The following is a 22,532-nucleotide window of genomic DNA, read 5'->3' on the forward strand; positions in this document are numbered from 1 at the left end:
TTGTAATAGTTGAAAAGGTTTTTTTTTTCAAGTCTAATGTTTCTTTGACAAGTATTAAAATTTTATGTGATGATGTGAATGTACTTCAAATTCAGTAAAACTTTTCATATCAAGTACCTGAAGATCATGATGAAGTTCTAATCTTCAGAATGTGTAGTCAGCCTGCTGGTAGGTTGGATGTTACTAAAATGGTACATCAATTGCCCAGGGACAGAAGTTCCTGATAGAGGTAAAGGCTGAGATTGGGGGTAGCCAACCAGAGTGGGGCCCACCAGAAGCCCCTATTTGACCTCCCTGATCAATCCCCAACCGCCTAATGACCACACCTTGGGCTATGCAAACTCCTCCTTAGATGCCTGATATAGGTGTCCCTTAGAAACCGCTTGTCCCTTAGAAACTCCTCCAGCAGCCCACAGGCCTCTTGTCCCTGTGCACCATTGCAGACTCTGCAGCTGGCTCCTCCAGCACATGCCCGGGGGCAGCACCTTTGCAGTCGTGCTCACCTGGTCCCTGTGCTCACCGCCTGCAGGTACAACAGAGCGTGTCGTTGGACACCACCCTGCAAGGAGTTCTGGAAGACCATGCTAATAGCCAAAGACAACCAGCCAGAAGGCTTCTGCTATACCAAGAAATGAGGGGAACAGCTTTATGTGGCTTAACTGCAACCCACAGGCCTTATTCGACACAGTGCACTAGTTGGGAAGCTTGGGTCCAAGCAAGCATGATGATCTGGTTCCCTACTGTTGCAGCCTCTTTGAAAGCTAAGAGAGGCTAACTGACCTAGTTCTGGTCCATGATACACAACTGGGTTGACCAGGGATAGGAGTAGTTCAGGGACAGGTTTTGTTTTCCAAGTAAAAGAGAAGAAAAACGAATGGGTCTGGTACTGATCCTCCCCCAATCCTTTCTCCCTGGACTGGGGATGTGCTCTAGAGCTTCAGCAGCCATCTTGTGACTAAGAAGTGAGAGAGGTATCAGAGAGAGGTCAGGAGTACTGCAGAGCTACTGGTGCTGACCTCATTCAGTTTCCAGATTAATGCCAAGAGCTCAATCTTCAGATTTCCTGTTATGTCAGAAAAATAAATCCCTATTTGTTTAAGCCTCTGGAAGTTGAGTTATCTGTTACTTGTAGTGAAAAATATTACTTACATGTTTATTTTACTGTGCATATAAGGACCCATAGAGAATGAAGGACATTAGCAGTTTTTATCCATTCAACAAAATATTGAAAACAATTCCATTCTCGGCAAGTATAATGCTAGTTTTGCAAACATTGCTTAAGAAGAACTTAAACTTGACATGTCATCTGTGAAATAGATGGTGTGGATATCCTTCGGTACCTGTGGCTTGTAGGTGTAGGGAGCCACTTCAAACACACGTTCAAGTGTGGCAATGCCCTGGTGTGTGGAGTGAGAATAAGCTGCGTCTGCTTTGCAACGGCTGGGAACGTTGCATTTCCTTTCCTGTGTTGGTGTGGCAGAGTCTTAAAGGGCTGGAGAAGCCCTTCCAGTGGTTTCCCATGGCAGCATTGGGGAGAGAGCATTTACTAGACCTCTCTTGCCTCCAAGAAACTCACCTAGTTTAAGTGAAAGGAGAGATTTATCCAAAGGACCTTGGGCTATTTTATGGTAAAACCATGCGATGGGGAGGGACATGGTTGCAGCGAGCCGTTAAGGACTACGTCAGCAGGAAATGACCATTACCAGAATTCTCTTTCTGCCTCTTGCTTCTGTTTCTGCTGTTTTGGCTTTATTTCTCTCTCTTGCTACAGACTAGTTCCCTTACTGGGTGGGAACTTAGCTCCTGGTAGCTCCCAAGTTTACATCTTTTAGATTCAGCTACCAGAGAGAGACAGGCTGACTCTCTAGGTCCCCTGCCCCTATATCCAGTTACTGGGGCTCATTGTTCATTGGGAGCCAGGGGCAGAGTATTAGACTGAGAAGCTATGGCCAGAGGGCTGGGCCATCAATCTCCTGCCAGAGCCAGGTGGATGGAGTAAGGGGAAGAGAAATTTCCAGAGAAGGGTATGGTAGCAGTATTGGGCAGAGCTCCTTATGTAGCCACCACAGAAATAATTCCCACTTCACTCTGTGTATATTTATACTGACAAAGGATACAAGTAAGGAGAAGACAGCTGTGTTGGTTTAAGGTCATGTAGGAAATCAATAGACAATTTAGAATGAAAATGAAGAACTATTCATTCTTACTCTAGGCTGTTATGTTCACTTATTCTAGCCTTCTTGGTAACGGTTCTCATTGCTTTCTTGGAGGCTTGTTGCTAAGAGCTGCCCTATTTCCTTGTCACAAAGCCTTCTTTAGAAAGTTACTATAGTACCTGGAGGGAGTTTGGGGACAAGAGTGTTTCCTAACCTCATCCCCGGAGACATTATGCCAACATCCTTACAAACACAAGCACGCTGGAATCACTTACAGAGAATATGAGAAAAATATAGCAATGATCTTTCTTGGAAACTGTTAAGTGTTATCAGTCAGTCTAAAGCAAGAGAGTAGGAAGTTACAAAACACGACAAGCAAAATCTTTCCCACTCTTGTTGATGGTTAATTTTTATATTTTGGATATTATGGCCTTAAAGCTGAGCGGTAATATCCAGAAAATTTCTTTGCTTTGTAAAATTAGTTTTTAATGTTTAATGAACATTCAATTTGTTTCAGTTCCAAGCTTCCAGTAACATAAGAATTTATTAACCATTCATTCATTCAACAAACGTTTGTTAACATCTGCTCTATGCCCAGCTTTATGCCGTCTCCTCACTGCACTTTTTTCTCTTGGTATGTTTTAAGTGTTTCTATGAAGTGGTTTCAGAAATAACAACTATTTCTCTTAGCAGTCATTTTCTCCTCACTCCCTTTTTGGAAATCCTGCTCTGCCCCCAGAAGCAGGAGCTATAATTCCACGTAACGCTGCTTCCCTAGACATAGTTGATTGTACCAGGGACAAAAACCTGACCCCATATGGTCAAACGGATTCTTTATCCTGAGAAACTGGAACAGAAAGACAGAAACTGAGTTGGTGTTGGGTGTTAGAACTAAAAGACCATAGATATGCTGGAGGCTGAAGCTGTTATTTTGGAGCAGAAATGATGGGCCCACAGAGAAGCAATTAAGTGAGTATACAAACCGGTTTGCAGAGAAAGAGAGAGAAAGAGAGAAAGAGAAGCAGACATGGAGCAGGATGAGAAAACATCCGGCATCAGAGGCCAAGACAAACCAGAGAGATTAGCTATTTAATGACTTTCCAGAGTCATTGTCATAGTTGCCACCATACCTAGTTGGGCTCCATGACCTACCTCATACATCCTAAGAAATTCACCTTCACTCAAGCATACTTGACAGGGTTTTTCTTTCTTTAAGCAAATCCCCTCTGACTAAGGGATGAGTTGATGAAGGTCAAAGTCAGTGAGCTAATTTAAATAGAGGGTGCTCCATTTAAGGTAACTCGAATATAATATTAGTAGATCAAGGACTTATCCTGTGTAAATGCAATACAAGCAATCATGTTTACTCAGAACAATTTTCTTGCTGTAAGAGTATTGAGGAATTAGAATGTATTGTGAATGTAGGATCTTCCTTTTTTTATTCATTTAAGGGAACATGTAGGCAGATCTCTTTCTGAGAAAGTGCAAGTGACTTATGGGAGAACTTTTTATAGCCCATTGCATCTATGTTGTAGTAATACTGGTCTCAAGAAATTTATGGAAGATTACTGACAATTGCTGCAGTTCAGCCTCCAGTTGATATAAGGAAATACGATGTGAGCAGAGACACAGTATCTGACAACATATAAGATGAAACTTAGTGGTTACTAAAAGTTTTATGACTTAATTTTCAGGTTTAAATATAACCATTTTCTTTTTTTAAAATTTTTATTGGAGTATAGTTGACTTACAATATTGTGTTAGTCTCAGGTATAAATATAACCATTTTCAATAACAACAATAACAATGATAACAATAATAGTTTTGCTAGGTTTACTGGCTAAAAGACTATTTTTCAGATGTTATCATTTATCCATCCTTTCAGCCATTTTGAAAAATCATCTACAGTTGCTAAAAGGAAGTAGCTTCTGAAGTGGGCAAATCTAAACCCAGACTCTGTCTTTATATTTTTAAAATCAGTATTTTTTCTCTTTTGCAGCTGAAATTTTCATGCTTGTTCTGCTAAAGTTGATGTTACTGCCATGGGAACAGGTCTCACAAAACGTCTTGCTTTCAATTACTTTAAAAAGGGGGCCCATTGTGCTCCAGAATTTTATGATCTCATAATGAAGATACTTAGGTCCCAAACCACAAGGTTGTCTTGCTAAAGAACTATTTTTCTTGGATAAGAAAATATGGAATGCAAAATTAAAATGTGATCCAGTAACCGACGAATAATCAACCACAATAGCAAATGTGAGATAAAAGGACATTATGAAGCCCCAGGGACACACAGGGATGAAAGGAAGGGTAGAGATTAGAGTCGTCTGTCCTCAAAGTATAAATGTGGGATCATAACAATTTTTTTAACCAATATTAATGGCTTTAAAATTGCAAATGAGTGTGGGACGGGTATTACGAAGCCTCTCTTGGGAACCGTGTGTGCACTGAGTGGTCCTAATGCAAATGTAACAGATGGGATTGCCATTAGAACAGCAATCATCGCCCCATACCCCAAATTGTTGTTTCTGTCCCAATTTCAAATATCCTGTCCCAAGGTCAGGCTAGGTGTCAGATGACATGCCCTGGTACTTGGTTTTAAAATCAGACTGCTGTGGCCACAGAGCCAGGTGGATGGGTTGGAGCATTCTGATGATAAAGGAGAAGGCAGAAAGGAACTAACAGATCCCCACCTTAAAGATGTTTACTCTGTGCCCACTGTGTATCCACTGTTCTAGATCCTGGGTTGCAAGGATGAAGAAAATTGAAAACGCCCTTTCTCTTGTGGAGCTTACATTCTACTTGGGGGAGACTGACAATAAAAAAAACAACAACTAAATATAACTTATGTTAGATGGAGGTAAATTCTGTAGAAAGTATAGTCTGGGCAAGACAGATGAGAAGGAAGAGTGAGAGTGATATAATTTTAGGTAGGATAGAAAGGCTTTACTGAGAGGGAGACAGATGAGAAAGGGAGCTAGGCTGACATCTGGGGGAAGAATATTGTGGATAGAGGGAATGAACAGTGTGTGAAAAGGTTCTCCGGTGGATAGTGAGAGGATGTTTGAGGAACCTCAAAGATATTAATGGAGCTGGAGAGGTGTGAGCGGGGAAGGAAAATGGTAGGAGATGAACTCAGAATGAACAGGGCGAGGGCAGGTGGGATCTTTATAGAACCTGATAGTAAGGTATTTGGCTTTTGCTCTGAATGAGTGGAGAAGTCCTTGCAGGGTTTTAAGTAGTAGAGGAATACAGTCTGACTTCCATTTTCAAACGCTCCCTGTGGCTGCCAGTTAGAAGAGCACTGCACTAATCCAGATAAGAGATGCTGGTAGCTTGGACAGAACTGCAACAGTAAAATTGGTGATAAAGGATGGTTGGATTCTGGCCATGCTGATGGATCAGATAGAGTGTAAGAAAAAGAGGAGCATGACTAGAAAAATAATAAAAGAATAAGGAAGGCAGGAAGAAGAGGAAGGTGGGGGTTAATGTTTATAAGAGTGCATGCACACTGGGTTAATAAGCCTGTCCTTCGGACTTCTCTGGAGGTCAAACAAAGAACACCAGGATGTGACTGTCAGACTAGCCAGCAAGTGATTCTTGGTTCACAGACACAACTTAAACATGAATTTACACTGGCTGTATTTCTTGACTGTTAAAATCTGCTGATCCCAAAGTCATGTGGCCAACCCACTGTGAATGTGTTAGACTCGTGGCCTCAGTTGGGAAGTTGGATGGAAGAGGCAGTGGGAGAGTAGTGATGGTCTGGGAAGGAGAAAATCTCACCTGCTTTTGCCCCTAGATGATGGTGACCCTGAAAGCCTAAGCCTTGGTTTATGAGGCATGAATAAAACCTTGTGCAGAGTAGATGTCATTAGCCCCAACCCAAATTTCATCATACAGAGGGTACATATATTATTTGCATTTGAGTGCTTTATTATATTGGAATTGCAGTGATATTATTAACATTTGTACAAATGCACAAAATCTTGTCTCTTCTTGCTAGAAAGAGATGTAAAAATCTGACCTAGTTGAACAGTCTTAATGAACTCATTGTCCGTTGGTAACAATAAATGTGTTCACGATGCAACAAAAAGCTTAACATAAAATTAAACATATTAAATGCTGCTGCAAGTATTTACATGTATGTACCCCCAGTTTTTTTCTCCTTCCAGTAAGGAAGGTGGTTGCTTTACAAACAGACAAACAAACACAAATGCTTTGCTGTTTACAATGACAAATACCCCCCCCCCGCCCCCACCCCACGGAGTCCAGAACTTAAAGTGACAGCACCTTTTCCGAGGACTTCCTTAGTTAACACTTACTTTGCACAATGTTAACCTTTTTTCTCTTAGTTCTATCTTTTGGACAATATTTATATTCCAATTGTCCTAGAACACTGTGTTTGAACTGAGCCATTTTTTCTGGGCCTTTTCGGAAGATCCCAAATCCCATGTCCTCTCCAGGGAGGACATTTCAAGTTTATCTTTTCTCCAAGACAAACCTCAAAGGCAGAACTCCTCTCTCTATGAGGCAGGTGTGATTTAGCAGAACACAGAAGGAAAGAGGGCGAGCAGTTCTTCTGTTCTATTGGCTGGCTGGTGGGGAAGGGTCCTTTCTCTGAAACCCCCTCCACTTCAGCATGGCTGATACCTTTCATCACGTCCTGTAGCGTCTATAGCCTTGGTATTCTAAAGGAGCAAACTAGACTCTAATGAGCTTATTGTGCATAAGATTTTAATGATGTATTTAAAGCTAATGTATTCAGGTTCCACATTCTCAGTCCTGAGGCTAAAATGATTCTGTTAAAAAAAAAAATCCTATAAAGTTCTATAAAATGAAACACAATGCAAGAAAATCTTCAATGGCTTAAGAAGAGCTTTCTAAATCCTGGCTTCTAATGAGCTAGATATTGTAAGTTGGTCTAAGTATAACAGCTGATCATTATTGAGCCCCCTCTGACGATAAGCTTGGAAAGGCATCAGAGCGCCACTTAAGAACATTAATCTTTTAAGAAATGCTGGCAGTTTGGCCTTACCCCCCCCCTTCAACTTGTGGTTAAATAGCTTTTTTAAAAAATAGACAATTTATAAGGAAAAAAATATATAAACACTCTTTAAGCAATTTGGCTATAAGCATTACATCACTGAAAAACTCCACAAGAAATAGTAAAATATTTTGAACGGACATACACTTTTTCATTTTCACAACATGACGAGCTGGGTTTTGTTTTGTTTTTTTTCTTTGTTTTGGTATTGGATCTTACTTGTAAGTTTATTGCTTCAGTGTCTTCTTGTCCTTTCTTAGGTTATAATTGTAAAATAGAGGTGCTGTCCCTAATTATGGTACAAGGCAACATTGTATTTTTGAGACCTAGGAGTGAAATAGTTAGGGTCACCGTTTTTTTTTCAGCAGCCCAGAGAGACGATGGCGAGGACGACAGTCTGATGTGCATGGTGATGCACAAGAGAATGTCTCCTGGCTCATTCAGCACACTTTGGTTGGAGGATAAGATAGAAAATTCTTCAGTGTAGCATAGCTAGCTGCTCCCTCACATCTGTTGCATAATATAACATTTTTAAAAAACATGCTATGAATAAAGGGAGAAAGAGCATACTGGCTCTTCTCCTTGGCATTCTCGTAGCAGGCTTCATCTAGGTTGATGTTAGCAATGCGTCTTGGCTATGCTACTGGTGAACGCACGCAAATGTACCTGGTGCAAATATTCCGTAAAGTATTTTAAATGATGCAGCTCAGAGCCTTAGAGGAAGCGTGGGGTAGTTGGGAAGGGGAGGGTGAAGGGAAGTTTAAGGGCAGGGAGGAGGTCTGAAAGAGAACGAGAGAAACTGACGGGGATTACAAATGCTAAAGTGCAATTTTAAAATATAAATTATTTTAAAAGCAGAAGAGTGATTCTAAATTGCTACTGTTCGCATAGGCACGATTTTATTCCAATTTAAACGGGTTATTTCCTTTCCCTTCTCAGATATACTGCATAATGGAACTTGAATGGCTTAAAGCTACTGCACACGGTTTGGGAAGGGACGAGAAGAGCACTAAGGAAGCTGAATAGTGCAAGGCATTCTGGGAAGTTGGGGTGCGGTGGGGAGAAGCAGAGATGAAGCTGTTTTTACACTTTTACAAGAGAGCTGTTCCAGTTATAGTTACCGATTCCCTTTAGCTGAACTCTGCTTCCTAAAGGAAAGAGCTTACTTTAAAAATGAAAAAAGAAATAGATGATTTAAAACTGTTCCGAACATAGATTAAAAAATAACTCACAGAGCAATACAAATCCTTGAAATTTCTATGCACAGAGGTCTAAACAAACATTTCCACCAAATGATGGAGAATAGCCATTAGAAACCCTGTAAAATGAAGATACACACAACTAGAGTAGTTTATTATGAACTAATCCTTTAAAAACAAGTAGATCCTACAGAAGAATATTGTTCAAATGGAATGTTTAAAAATAACATTTATTAATAAATATCTTATAAAATTCTAAATTAATAGATTCCTGTTCAAATTTTGCTTTGGTCCTTGAATTCCACTGTATACACACATACATACATATATATTTTCTTAGATGGTTTTTTATTAACCAGAAAGAAGCACATTCTATCCTAACTGGATGGCTAGGTTTATAGCAGTTACAGATGCTTAAAACCCCCCAGCCAAAGGCTGGTCTTTTATGGCAGCTGGTTGACTTTTAATGACAAGCTCAACTAGCACACGACAGTTTTCTGAACTAACAGACCACAGCCACCTGCACATTCACCACGGATGCCCCTCTATTCGGAACACGCACTGCATTTGATTTCTTGGACCTGACAGGCTCCAAAGAGCAACTGCTCCAAGTAAGTCACCCTAATGAAAAGAAGGCATGCAGTGACAGTACACAAATTGCTCGTCCCCATGGGCCGTGTTAAGACTGTGACTGGCAAACACTGATGTGGAGATAGGAGAGGGCTGCGGGGAAGGGTAAAGGGAAAACATCCGACCTCACGCCAGGCGTTAAAACGAGTCCATTCATGCACAGGGAGGATTTTCACTCTACCTGTCCTGGCATATGTTCAGAAATGTCTTAAGGAGAAACAATTAAGATGGGAATGCCTCAGTGTAGGTAAGGACTGACCTGGTAGAAACGCTATCAGGTGTCCCTATCTTGGCTGCTAATTCCTGTCACAGGAGGCAGGGGAGGCGCTGTGGAAGTTTCCAGGCAGGTTGGCAGTGACTTCAGAAGCAGATCCTGCTGACAGAAACCCACCTGTGAACAAGGAGAGGCAGTGCTGCGCTGCGGGCCCTCCTTCCTCAGGATGGGTGCTCTGAAGGTCATTGCAACTGATCTGTGACCGTATGGATGGATGACCCAGTAGCTGGGTGGGAGAGGAGAATGGGGCAGAATGTTTCCCCAGATTGGCAAAAAGTGTGGGACAAGAATGGAGAGATTTTCAGGCAGACAGATTATTCTACAGTCTGGTGAAAGCTAGGCCTTCAAGTGAAATATTTAATAATGATAAGTCGAGTGTTGGATTTGACCAATGAGCCTTTCTGTTCAGGATTTCAAGAAGCTCTGACAACTTGCTGGCATCCTCCATTCACTGTATTTCCACACTGCTAATGAACATACCTAAAGGCCCTGAGTATAAGAAGAAGTTTATTCTAATTATACGTTGAGGCCCGTTTGCTAACCTGTGTGTGGTGGTTTGCCTTCTTAGCATAAAAAACAGACATAATTGAGCTATATATAATGCACGTCAGTCAAACCATCAAGCTGCTGAATTAAAACTCAGGCAAGTTCTTAACTGCAGAGGCTTTTGGTTTAACAACTAAATATTTCAATTAAGAGGTGGAAGAGAAGTAAAGTAAACCATAATTTTAGTGACAGCCCACTCCTTGGACATTCTGATATCACCAGTGGATTTTTTAAAAATCCATTTCATTAAGTGCTATGCATGCAGTAAAGAAAGAAAATATTTTTCACTTAAAGCAAAACAAAAATTTTTTAAAAATTAAAAAATTAAAAAACCCAAATATTTCAATGAGCTCTTTCTCCTTTTTAGGGGGACACATAAATGGTCCTAGGAAGGAGTTTAGAAAAAATTATTTTTGATTTCAAAATAGAGACAAGAATGTTAACTGCTTTTTTAGCTAAATCTTAAACTTCTTAGGAAGCCAGTAAGGTTAAACCATTCAGCTATTACAGCTGGGATTCAAAACAAAACAAAATAACTGAATTCAGTATTTAAAATACTTAAAAATGATATGTTTGTCTAAAATATAATAGAAAATCCTTTTCTTGTTTGCATTTTTTTCTTTTTTCTCTCTTTTTTTTTTTTTTGCTTTTGCTTTTGTTTTGATTTTTTAGATCATATATCCAAGTTATGCATTTCCCTGGAAACTCAAAACTTTCTTTTTGAAAGCACTGCATACATGAAAAGATTGTTGATAAATATTGATTTAAAAAGTAAGTTATTAGATAAAACTGAAACTAGTTATAAAAACCATGCTTCATAACCCTTATATTTTCTTTTTTTCTCCAAAATAGATTCTTACACTATACTGAGAGAAAAAAAAAGCACATCCTTCCCTTTTCCGAACTCTTATAAAAGCTACACCTTTTGTAAAATACTACTTTTTTAAATCCCATTATCTTGCACGCGCTCTCTCTTTCTCTCTCTCTCTCTCTCTCTCTCTCTCTCTCTCTCTCTCTCTCTCACACACACACACACACACACACACACACACACTCATGTTTGGAGGTCAAGCATTCAAATGGAGATGAAACACCAGCACCTGCCTAGACAACTAGAGAAGAAAACTAGCCCCAGTTATTTGTGAGATGTGATATTAAAACCTTAGCACAGTAGAATGGCTTGTTTCAAGGAGGCACAACTGTGGTTTGGAGTATCTGCTTTTTATAATGGGCAAGTCCAGGAAAGTTGCTGAAAGTATAAATCAGAATTATTCAGAAGAGTGGAGTAGCCATATCCAGGGGATACTTTGAGCAGCCAGAGTGCTTTAATGCTGTGGGAGGGCGGAAAGCACCTCCATGGAAACATTAGGTTTTCTTTCTCTCTCTGTTCCTCCAGTAGTTCGTCTACTTTCGCCCACCAGAACAGCAAAGACGGTTCCATAGGCTTAAGAAAAAAATAATAATATATCTTAGGCTATTAGCAGCTAATGACTGAACAACATAATCTGTGTAGTGAATAGAGCCCTTCTGAATTATTATATAGTACATGGATTTTCAACATTATAGACAGGCCATATAAAACCAGTTGTAATTCGAGGGTATGATGTTCTAGCTCTGCATCATAATTTGGACTTCCACAATTGAGGCTTATAAAGCTCCCTTCCCTAGTGTCTCCACAGCTGGCATTCAACGGTGCTTCACCTACGGCTAAGCCACCTTTTATTTGCTCTGATTATTAAAAACATTAAACCAGGCACATTAAACATCTCCCGGTTACTCTTTTGTGAAAAGCAAGAGTTGAATGGGTCAGGGGCAAGGGAAGCCATGGCTAGGTCCACATTAGCTTTTTTTTTTTTTCCTTTAAACATTATTTTCTTCTTTGCATGCAACGCTAAAGGGGAAAAAATAAAACAGAAAGTAAAAATAAAGAGTCAATAGGGAGCCCAGGTAAAAGTGGAAATGGAAAGGAAAATTGGGCATTCAAGGAAGTGGACCAAGAGCAGGAGGAGAGGTGGTGAGATGCTTGCTGATTTTATTTGGACATCAATGGAGCTTATACTTTTTTTATAGTAAGAGAAACAGGGTTGTGGAAAAGGCTCTCCATTTATCTGGGATTCTGGTGACATCATAGCACCAACTCAACATAAGCTATGACATCATCAGACTTCTCCCCCAGTTGCCTTGCAGTCTGTATACTGGACATCTAGGTACGCCTCATTTTGGCTAAAAGCTGTGGCTTAACAAGATTCAACGTTTCAGGCAAAGGGTTGGACTGATAAGAATGAAACCATGACTATATACAGAAAGAGTTCAGTTTATAAACAAGTAACTGGTACCAGAAAATTGGAGAAAAGCACCAAAGCATTTCCCAAGCTGATAGATTATTAATTGCATAACTCCCTTTTTTGCTTATATAACTGAGTATAAAAGACAACATTTCCATAATAACTATAAAAATGAAAGCCAGTCTTTGAAGGGCTGAGGAGTCTTCCAGGTCTGAGTTAATTCTAAAAATGCCCTTAAAAGAAAGGACGCAGGATATGCGACAGCTCTCCTTGGAGGCAAGGTCTGACCCTCGGATTTTAGAGAATCGGATTCAGGTCTGTTCTGTGAGTGGTGAGCTGACTGAGGGTGGAGCTTCCTACCACTTCGCTGACGGCCGAGGAAGTGGTGATGGTGTTATGCTGGATGACCTGCTGCTGAGAGCACGTGGGGACGGGGCTTGCAGGAGGGCTACTCTCTGGACCTAGGAAAAAGCACACACACACACACACACCAATATAGCTCTTTCCTGGGTGGACTTGGAGGCTACTCAAAAAATATTGCTAGATGCTTGCTAGAAATAGGAGCGTTTCACACATTTTCTCCTGGAGGTTAATTCCAAAACTTTATTTTAAAGTCACAAAGCTATGCCTTCCCAGTTTATAGCTACAAGCAAAGCCATGCTTTCTAGATCAGCAACATGAGTTGATGTGTTTAAGTTGTGGCATGTGAAGTCCCCATCTTGTCTTTTCAAAGAGCCATCCATATATCAAATGTGGAAAAATACTCACATGTGGTGGGAGAATCTGTGTTGCTCAATCTAAAAAATTATTTGAAAAGAAATTGACCTTCAGCCATGAATCCCCCCTTCTTCCGCCATCCCCTACTCAATTAGCATTGAACCTATTGACATTCCAGGTGCAGATACTGGGATCTAGAAAAACAGATCCACTTTACATATTGGTAAACTGAGACAAGGTCACTAGCTTTTCAGCCTGGTGAATAACATGTAGCATATCCTGAGGCACTGGATATAATTCACCCAAAGCCTGTTTCCCAGCCCATAAAAGACTGCTAGCCCACCAGTAATTGGGCTCCTACTGGCTGCAGAATTGGAATTTGGTGGGATTTTACAGTGTGGAATGCCAGGGAACGTCTAGCCAGAAATTATTAAGAGGTGGCGGTCATGGTGATGAATGGGGTCAGAAAAGAAGGGTTCCCTCTGGTGCAGTAGTCTGGCAGCCACTCAAGAATTCTAGCATGATATCCACCTGGGTGTGCAGTCTATGCTTTACTTTTGTTCTTTCAATAAATCCAATGAGAAATTGGTGGCAAAAAAACTGGACACTAAAAAAAGCAAAGAAGTCAATGACTTACTTAGATATCCTTGTGATTCTTTCTGCATGGCTGTTATGGGGCAGTCTTTATGTGTTAACAACAGCTGTTTCAGCTGTGCCACCTCGTTTTTCAACATGGACACTTCATTCTGGAAAGAGACGGATCCAAATCATGTTAAGAAGACCAGAGAATACAAACCCAAGGCCCCGTGCACTTTCAACAGTGTAACTGGCACACTTCTTTTCTGTTATGTCTGAATGACATTAATAATATTATTTAACGGGATTCACCTGAAAATTTGTAGCTTGCCTTTGATTTGGCCCTCAGGTTTCCCAGGGGCTTTCTGAAGAGACTAGGTTTTAACTCAAGAGCTTAATCCTATTAAAAGTTACTTAGGTGGGACCCTCCATTCTACACTGACTGGGTGACTCTAGGCAGGTAACATAACCCAGCTAAGCTCTAGCAACCTTGGATGGGAATGAAAATAGTACAAAGTTCTTTGAGTTGTTGTGAGGATTAAATGAGGTAACATGCAAAACACGCAGAACAATGCCTAGCACATACGAAGTGCTCAATAAATTTAGCTCTCATAATAATTCTCTTCAGGCTGTCTTTTTTTTTTTAAGTTTGTTTTTTTTTTTGACATGGACCATGTTTTTTTAAGGTCTTTATTGAAATTTGTTACAATACTGCTTCTGTTTTCTATTTTGGTTTTTTGGCTGCAAGGCATGTGGGATCTTAGCTCCCCGACCAGGGATCGAACCCACACCCCCTGCACTGGAAGGCAAAGTCTTAACCACTGGACTGCCAGGGAAGTCCCCATGCTATCTTACAGGTTCAGGTTTGACATTGACCACGAATAGAAGGTGAACGTGAGGCACGGGGAGGAACTGTGTGGCAGGGTGAGCGGCTTCAAACTGAAATGCCCTCAGAATAAGCCGATTTCCCAAAAGAAGTTCTTCATGGGCTACAGTTCAACAAAGCACGTCCTTCTGCCTGATGCCACTTAGGAGGAAGCATGGAAGCATACAGAGCAAATGTAGGTCCTCTACTGGTGGGATCAGGTCAGCCCAGGGAGGCCAAGGGCAATAGAGTTTAGGGCCATGACTGAGTTAATCTGATTGGTTCATTAACTAGTTTGGCTAATTTCAGTCTATAAACTTTTTCCCTCCTCAATATCAGGGTGTTGTGGATTTACTTAGATAAGTGCCACAAATCTCCACTTTATGTAGTAATTCACAAAGATAGGTTCATAGTTTGTGGAATAATGTACTTGGCACCATCGTCTACAAATACAGTTGACCCTTGAACAACACGGGTCTGAACTGTGCGGGTCCACTTCTGTGCAGATTTTTTCCATAGATAACAATACTACATGATTAGCAGTTGACTGAATCTGAGGATGGGGAACCACGGATACAGAGGGCTGAGGATGGGATTTGAGCATAAGCAGATTACGGGATCTGAGGCCAGTCTTGGAACCAATACCCACTGATATTGAGGGACAACTGTATAAATGTAGAACAGATGGTTCCAAGGTGCTGCCACTTGATAAAAGTAAACTGTAAACGTAGCACTACCTCAAATAAGCCATTTTACAGTTGTGATAAATAACACCTCTCTGGCCAATGTTCATTTGTGGCTGCCCCGCAATTATACTCCACGTGGAGGAGACTTTTCAAAAGCATGCACACAGAAGAAGGTGTTTTAACATTTGTCATTAAGTTGTATCTACACTTTCAGTATGAACTTGGCTTTTGAGGCATGTATTTATCACCTAAAAAGTAAGTTTGGGATTCTGAAGTTAATTAAAAAATTTTTGGAAAATTGTTTCAAAGAATACCTCCTAATTCCAAATTCATTTGCAAAATACATTATAAGCAATCAAATGTTGAGTAGCATGAATACAAAAATAATAAAAATCTCATCTACAAGGCTTTTATGCCTATCTGACGAAAGGGGGGAGGGATAAGTTAGGAGACTGGGATTAACATATATGCACTACTATATATAAAATAGATAACTAATAAGGACCTACTGTATAACACAGGGAACTCTGCTCAATATTCTGAAATAACCTATATGGGAAAAGAATCTAATAAAGAATGGGTATGTGTATGTGTATAACTGATTCACTTTGCTGTACACCTGAAACTAACACAACATTGTGAATCAACTATACTCCAATAAAAAAATTTTTTAAATGCCTGAGAAATTAGCACTAATGATGAATAAATCACTTAATTTCTTAGGAAAATTGCTCTTAAATTTGAGAACGTTCAGGAAGGTGAACTGCACCTCCCACCTCCAAATGAGTGCGGTTGATAAGGGGCCCTATCAAAGCTGAAAGTGACCCTTGTCAATTTGGGGGTCAGTGGGACAAGTTTATTTATAGGACAATTTATTTTAGCCTTAAACACTATTTTTTTTCTCTAATTTTATGCCCATTTAAATTCAGATAGCCATCCTTCCTTTTCCCAGCTCCCCCTCTGCTTAAAATAGCCTGTGTGAAAGAAAGTTACTTTTAGACCATTAAACAGAAGGCAGCCCCCGGTTAAAAACAGAACAGACAAAAACAGAACAGAAAAAGGAGAAAAAGAAAACTAAGATGTTTGAATGTATACATATTTGGCCTCAAAATGAAATGCGACATGATTTGTATTTGGACTATAGAGATAACACTTTTCTGAAATCACAACTGCTAGACACCTGGACCCTAAGGGGAAACTGTCAGTTGCAGACAATGGTTCTAAGAAAGTGGAGTCAAGCTCCAGTCCTTAGTGAATCCAGCCATACTTCTCTTCCATGATCTAGGAAACAAATGAGGAAAGTATTTAAAATAAAACAACAGGATTCTGTTGCCTTCTTGTACTTCTGGAAGAAAAGAAAAGAAAAATCTCACTTGGCGGCTGCCTTGGAGGGGATGATTTTAGTCTCCATTTCTTCCTCCTCTGCGTCCTCAGCAGTCACACCTTTTCTAGGCAGTCTTCCATCCCCCAGACTCGAAGTGTACATTGTCCCTTCCTTAAAAAAAACACCTTGAATCCCGTTCTTCGGGTTCCTACAACTGCAAGGAGCTAACTGCCTACAATACTTGGCATATCCCAAACCATTTCAGGATAAACCTTTTGCTTTCATGAGAGGCCACAATAAAACAGCACCAATCACCACAACAAACAGTGTATGTGGTGTCCTGGCCTATAACCAAAGCCCCATAGAAAATAGATGATTTTAGTGGCATTTTTTTGTCTCTGGACAGCAAAGCACTTTATTAATAAACCAATACATTGTAAGTATAGAAACTGAGGACCTGGGAGTTGTGAGGGTCTGTAAAAATGTAGGAACCTGGAGAGCACTGTAACAACTGACCATCATTTAAAGATATATGTGAATATGGACATATTTCTGAATGTAATATATTAGTAATTATGTAATTTAGCTATGTTAGGGTTGGAAAATGAATGCCAATTAATATTCTCCATAGACAAGAACAATCAGCCTCCCTCTTGCTTAGATCATGCACACATAAGTACGATACTGATAAGGACTAAATAAAAGTCTAATGGCCAGAGAAGCAACAGAAATTCGTGGGGCAGCTTCCAGCAGAAAAAGGAACTCTCAGATGACAGTTGAGAATAATCGGGTTTGGCTCCCCAAATTGCCACATCAACCTAGTGTAGAACAAGGTGGTTGGACTAGTTTTCTAGTTACTTCCTGCAAGATAGTTTTTTATTCTATGAATTGCCTTCTATTGAGAATGCTAATTACCTAATAATCTAATGAAGGTCTCCATCTTGATTTTTTATTCACTAGTTAATTGCTTTTGGTATTCTCAAATGGGCTTATATATCAAGTCTTATATTTTCTAAGGGAGCCAGTTCTAGCACCTCCTATACTTCCAAATCTTAACAGGGCAGATTCCAAAGCAACATTTACAGTTTCACTTTTGTGCAAAATTTCAAGTTCATGTTCATTTCCATATTGTGAGAGTCTACAGAGCCTTCATCAGATTCCATAAGGGAGCATTTGGGTTAAAAACGGTAGAGAATGGGTTAAAAACAGTAGAGAATGGGTTAAAAACAGTAGAGAATGTTAAAAACGGAGTGAATCATGTGTGCTGTGCACATGCATAAACATTCCATATTGATAGATACTGATAGATATCATTCTATATTGATAGACTGACTGATGTAGGAAATGCACAAATACTAGACTATATTTTAAATAAAAACCCTTTTCAAGATAACATTAATAGAAATCACCTTGAATACATTTTGGAAGAGAAGAACCAGACAGCAAATGTTTCAAAATGCATGAAAGAAATCAAAAGTGGCCTGCCGTTCTAGTAGGGAAATAGAAACCAGGACTTCTGGAGACATTTTCTTATTCTGAATTACCTTGCATTATGAATTGATGCAAATCACCAGTTTTTTTTTACTCCCTTGTGTAGTTTCTAATAATAACTATAGGTCTTCATATAGAAGCACTTTGCAAAAGCAAAGTATTAATAATAAGTATTGATTCTCTTGCTGAAATCAGCTCTTCATTCTTTTCTTTTTTCTAAACTAGTTTGGGTTTGCTACTCCTAAAAGTTTAGCCATTTAAATAGGGACTGTAAGAGTATAGATGTAGTTAAGATTAATCTGTTCTTAAACCCATAAAGTTGCCTTGGGATGAAGTAGCACCCCTATATAGACATTCAACGCTGTAATAACATACTTTAAACAAGCACTCCAAGAAGTCCCTAATAGCTACATTTTCAGTTTTGGGGGGGATGTCATTTTGTTAATATGATAAACTCCAAATGCTTTTTGATGCAAGCAGTAGTCCATGCCGAAAAAATAATTATCAAAATGAGCCCTGCCACATAGCCCCTCCCCTATTTTTTTTTTTTTTTTTTTGTAGATTAACTGAGGCCAGGTCTGGTTCATTCTAAAACAAAGGACTTTCAATTTGTACAGCAACAGTTCCCATCTGGCCTATTCTCTTGCCAAGTCCTAAACCTGAGCTCGCGTGTCTAAAATTTCAGCAGCGACTTAGGCCATGTGTCTTTGTACTGAAAAAGAAAAGCAATTATTTCCGTGGGCGACCAGACGATTTCCGTATCATCTATTGAACACAATCCACTGAGCACCACATTAGCAGTTGATGAATTTAGAGCTGATCTCAGCCACTCTGTCAGTGAAAAGAATGTGGATTCCTTCATAGTTGAAGAACTTTCTAGAATGAAAGATCACAGAGCAGTGGGTTAGGTCAAGAGAAGACTCGCTTGGGTTTTCATCCTACTACTTGCTGGTTGTGTGACTTTCAGGAAGACTTCTCATGTCCCCCGAGACTCAGTTTCTCCCAAATAAAATGTCAGATTGGGTGGTTTCTAATATTTCCCCCAATTCCTATACCTGTGTTGACCTCTTGGGTAGAGATTTGTTGTGAGATGAGGAAATGAAGTCTGGGAGTTTGATTTTGTTTTCTCAGTTCTAATTTTTCCAATCTGAAGCTCTGCAGCCTAACTAGAAGATTTATGCTGGAAAACAAAAGTGGCAGCTGGCCATCCAGACTTTGGATATTCCTTTTGGCGGGAGTTTGTTTGTGTAGCACCTTCCATTTCTGTTTACTTAAAATTTGGCTCACTGGACCAGCCTCAAGAGAGACAACTTTTTCTTTTGACAAAGGTCCAGTGAGAGGGAAAGGGTCATTCAAAGGTAGCAGAATCTGCATATCCTCTCCAGCATCACATTGCATGATGCAGAGCACTCGGCATCACAGAAAACATGGAGCCCTTGTGGTTTCTGTCCCTGTGAAGCAAAGCAGTGGTTGGAAAACACCAACGACGTAGTCTTTTCAGAGACCGTCCCTTCCTCAGGCACTGCTTTAACAACCAAAAATACTGGTGCCTGTTGAATGGCCCCAATAGGACTTTTTTTTCTGGTTTTCAGGGGCTAGAATTCTAGTATCTCTTATCCTTCCATTTTAGTTCTAAAAATGTGAAAATTAATAGATTAGGTTTGGGACTTCCCTGGTACTCCAGTGGTTAAGAATCCACCTTCCAATGCAGTGGATGCAGGTTCGAGCCCTGGTTGGGGAACTAAGATCCCACATGCTGCAGGACAACTAAGCCCGGGCCGCAACTACTGAGCCTGAGTGCCACAACTAGAGAGAAGCCTGTGAGCTGCAACAAAAGATCCCATGTGCCACAACTAAGACCCAATGCAGCCAAAAATAAATAAATAAAATAAAAAGTCTCTCTTCTGGCAATAAGCATGTTTTAAAATATACTCTTAAAAAAGTAGATTAGGTTCGCATAAAGGATATACCTTATATGTTAAGTACCTTATATGTTAAGTGAAAGCTATAACATATGTTCATATGTCAAGTCATGAACACATCTGACGTCAAAGTAAACCAGTATCCTCACTTTTCCTGGCTCTCTGCTATGACCCCCTCCATGTCTTCAGGCTCTGGAATGATGGTCAATACCCTGGGGTCATTCTGCAAGGACTCATTTTAGTTAAAACTGATTTAAAAACTTGTCCGCATCTGATTACGTGTCATCTGACTACTCAAGGCTCCTTCATCTGGGTCAGTGGGTCTCACTCAGGGGTAATTTTGCCCCCCACGGGGGACATTTGGTATTGTCTGAACGTTTTTCAGTTGTCACAACTTGGGGGTGGGGTAGAGGGTGCTACTGATACCTAGAGGGTAGAGGTCAAGGATACTGCTAAGTATCTACACTGCACTGGAGACAACAAAGAATTACTGAGCCCCAAGGTAATAGTGCTGAGACTGAGAAAACCTGCACCTGTTCATGATCCTCTTGCAGATCTCAGAACTGGTAGCAAATTCCAGGGGTTCTCACATTTCAGTCATTACAAAACCACTGCTGTGATATTTGCTAGGTCACATACACCAGAACTTTTATTTACTTAACATGTTTGTACAAATTAACTCATTTTTTAAAGATTTAGCCTGGTCCTTACCAAAAATATCTGTGAAACTGAAGGTTTGATGTTCTGATTACATTTTTCAGTACACATAAAAATTAAAATATGATTATTATTAATATTAAAAACGTGTACTCATGTCCACCTAAAAGCTTCTCACATACTACTATACCTGCCAGATTCTAGAATTATAGACTTTCAAGTTAGAGTGGTTTCGGCGGCGTTTGAGTCCAGCCAGACTCTGCGGCTTGATTCCCTTAAATCGCATCTTTGCCAAGTGGTCAGGCCGCGAGTTCCTGGACGCCCCCGAGATGAGGAGCTCATTCATTTATTCAGCAGATACTGAGTACAGACACTCAGGAACTCTCCACGCTAGACCCGACGTTACAAAAGGGGGTAAGTGGTCGGGGGAGAGGATAACAGAGTCTCCAACTTCACACAAGCTTCGTACAAGCCAGTGGGAGGATTTCTTATCTTACTTCCCCCATATCTGCTATATACGTTTCCCAGTTTCTTTCTCATGTCTATCATTAAAAGAATGATAAACTTGGGGGGGGGGGAGAGTGAACATCCATAAATGATGACAGTCAGTCCCTGTATAACCCAAACTTTCTTTGTATAATTTCAATTTGTACACTGGATGTCCCAAGACCATTTCCACTTAATGGAATTAAATATGCAAAGGGGGGTTTGGCACCCTAATTGCTCCTTTCTGAGGATGCGCAGAGGATGGGGGGTGAAGGTGACCTATGAACTACTGAGGAGCAGATTCTCCCTATTTTAGGCATTCTTTCCCCTCTTCCCTCCACTCTTTAGCCATTATCTCTGCTCCTGGAAGCACTGTATATAACCCAGCGCTATAATCCACGATTTTTACTGCTATCCCTGACTGCTTGTCACTTATATAATACTTGCTTTTTCTTCTGCTGGTGAACAGTGCACTTCTTTTTGTGTTAGAACAAATGCCCTGAACTGCATCACGTGTATGGCATGAAGTCCGCTGGAGAAGCTCCAGGTGCTGGAGGTTCTCAAAAATTCCTAGAAGTGGCCTTGTTATAAAATGTCCCCCCACTGAGCCACCCATGGAAAGCAAAAATCATGCAAGATTCAAATCTTGTCAAGTTTAAAAATGAGATGGAAACATGCCTTTTCTTATGGAGCAAAATAATAAACACAAACCTCCCTTTTTTCCACTAAACAAAAATATAGATAATCTAGTGTAAACTGAAGCAACCCCCTCACCCAGTGGACATAAAGAGCGGCCTTTTGGTTGAAGATTTATTATGTACAAACGGCTCTGTAGACATTAGTTCATTTATTCCTCCCAACAACTTTATGAGGTTATTATTCCCATTTTATAGATGAGGAAACTGAGAGCCAGAGAGGTTAAACCCAGCAAGTAGGTACGGAACAAGAGTTTGAACCTCTGTCTGACCAAGCTTCTGCTCCCAGCCCTATAACTTAATTGGGCAGGGTTTCCCTCCTCAGAGCAGACTGATGTAAAACTGAATGGTTGTTTTGTTTTGTAGAGTGTCTCGGAACTAATCAACCTTGAGGAATAAGCCTGCAGTTGCTCTGTGGGCTAAGGGGTGGTGTTAGTGCTTAGGTCAACAAGTGCCTGCCGGGGCAGGAAATGCCAGTGTTACACAGGGCCTTTGAGTCCTGGGGAGAGAGACAGTGGCCTGCACCTGAAGTTGCATGTTTGTCTGGGTGAGTTCTTCTGCTTTCTTTTCCAGTGACATCACCCAGACCTTCCTCTTCTGTCTGCAGCGGGTGGCGGCTGCCCGGTTCCGTTCCAGAAATTTCCGCCGCCTCTCGTCAGGATCCTCATCCACCACCCTTCGCCGGCGCCCCCCTGTGGGCTGAGGCGGCTGTATTGTCTGGGTGGCCTGCATCTGTTGTGTCGCTGGTGAAACCTGCTGGGAAAGAGAGGGAGGGGGTGATGGGGAGAGAGGAGGAACGGCTGGGTAAGGTGTTGAAATGCAAAACACAGGGAGTCGCTTGTTTTAGTTAGCACATTACACTTGTTTTCTAAGAATGAAGTCAACAATGAGACCACGCTCATGAAAAGGAAAAGCATCACCCTGCTATCTTCCATGATATTTTGGCAAAAGATACAGGGATGATCTGCGAAAAGAG

General features: G+C 40.5%; 1 protein-coding gene across 5 annotated transcripts in view; it reads right to left on the bottom strand.

The window, feature by feature from the left end:
• Window positions 1-468: 468 nt before the first annotated feature.
• CREB5 (cAMP responsive element binding protein 5) overlaps window positions 469-22,532 on the bottom strand; it is a 146,175-nt gene continuing 124,111 nt past the window's right edge. The window contains exons 5-8 of one of the 5 annotated variants that reach the window (XM_089917584.1): window positions 22,082-22,312; window positions 13,492-13,600; window positions 12,906-12,934; window positions 12,511-12,598 (exon numbers count right to left, since the gene is read on the bottom strand). In XM_089917584.1, the coding sequence (XP_089773710.1) occupies window positions 12,930-12,934; window positions 13,492-13,600; window positions 22,082-22,312 (345 nt within the window). In that variant the 3' untranslated portion in view covers window positions 12,511-12,598; window positions 12,906-12,929. Of the gene's footprint in view, window positions 13,601-22,081; window positions 22,313-22,532 lie in introns of all 5 variants that reach the window. The other 4 variants (XM_089917582.1, XM_022584406.3, XR_016394305.1 and 1 more) reach the window with 4 other exon arrangements.

This window comes from Delphinapterus leucas, chromosome 9 (genome assembly GCF_059928025.1).
Source record: "Delphinapterus leucas isolate spDelLeu-1000000601 "Yukka" chromosome 9, BTC_Dleu_Yukka2, whole genome shotgun sequence".
NCBI lineage: Eukaryota > Metazoa > Chordata > Mammalia > Artiodactyla > Monodontidae > Delphinapterus > Delphinapterus leucas.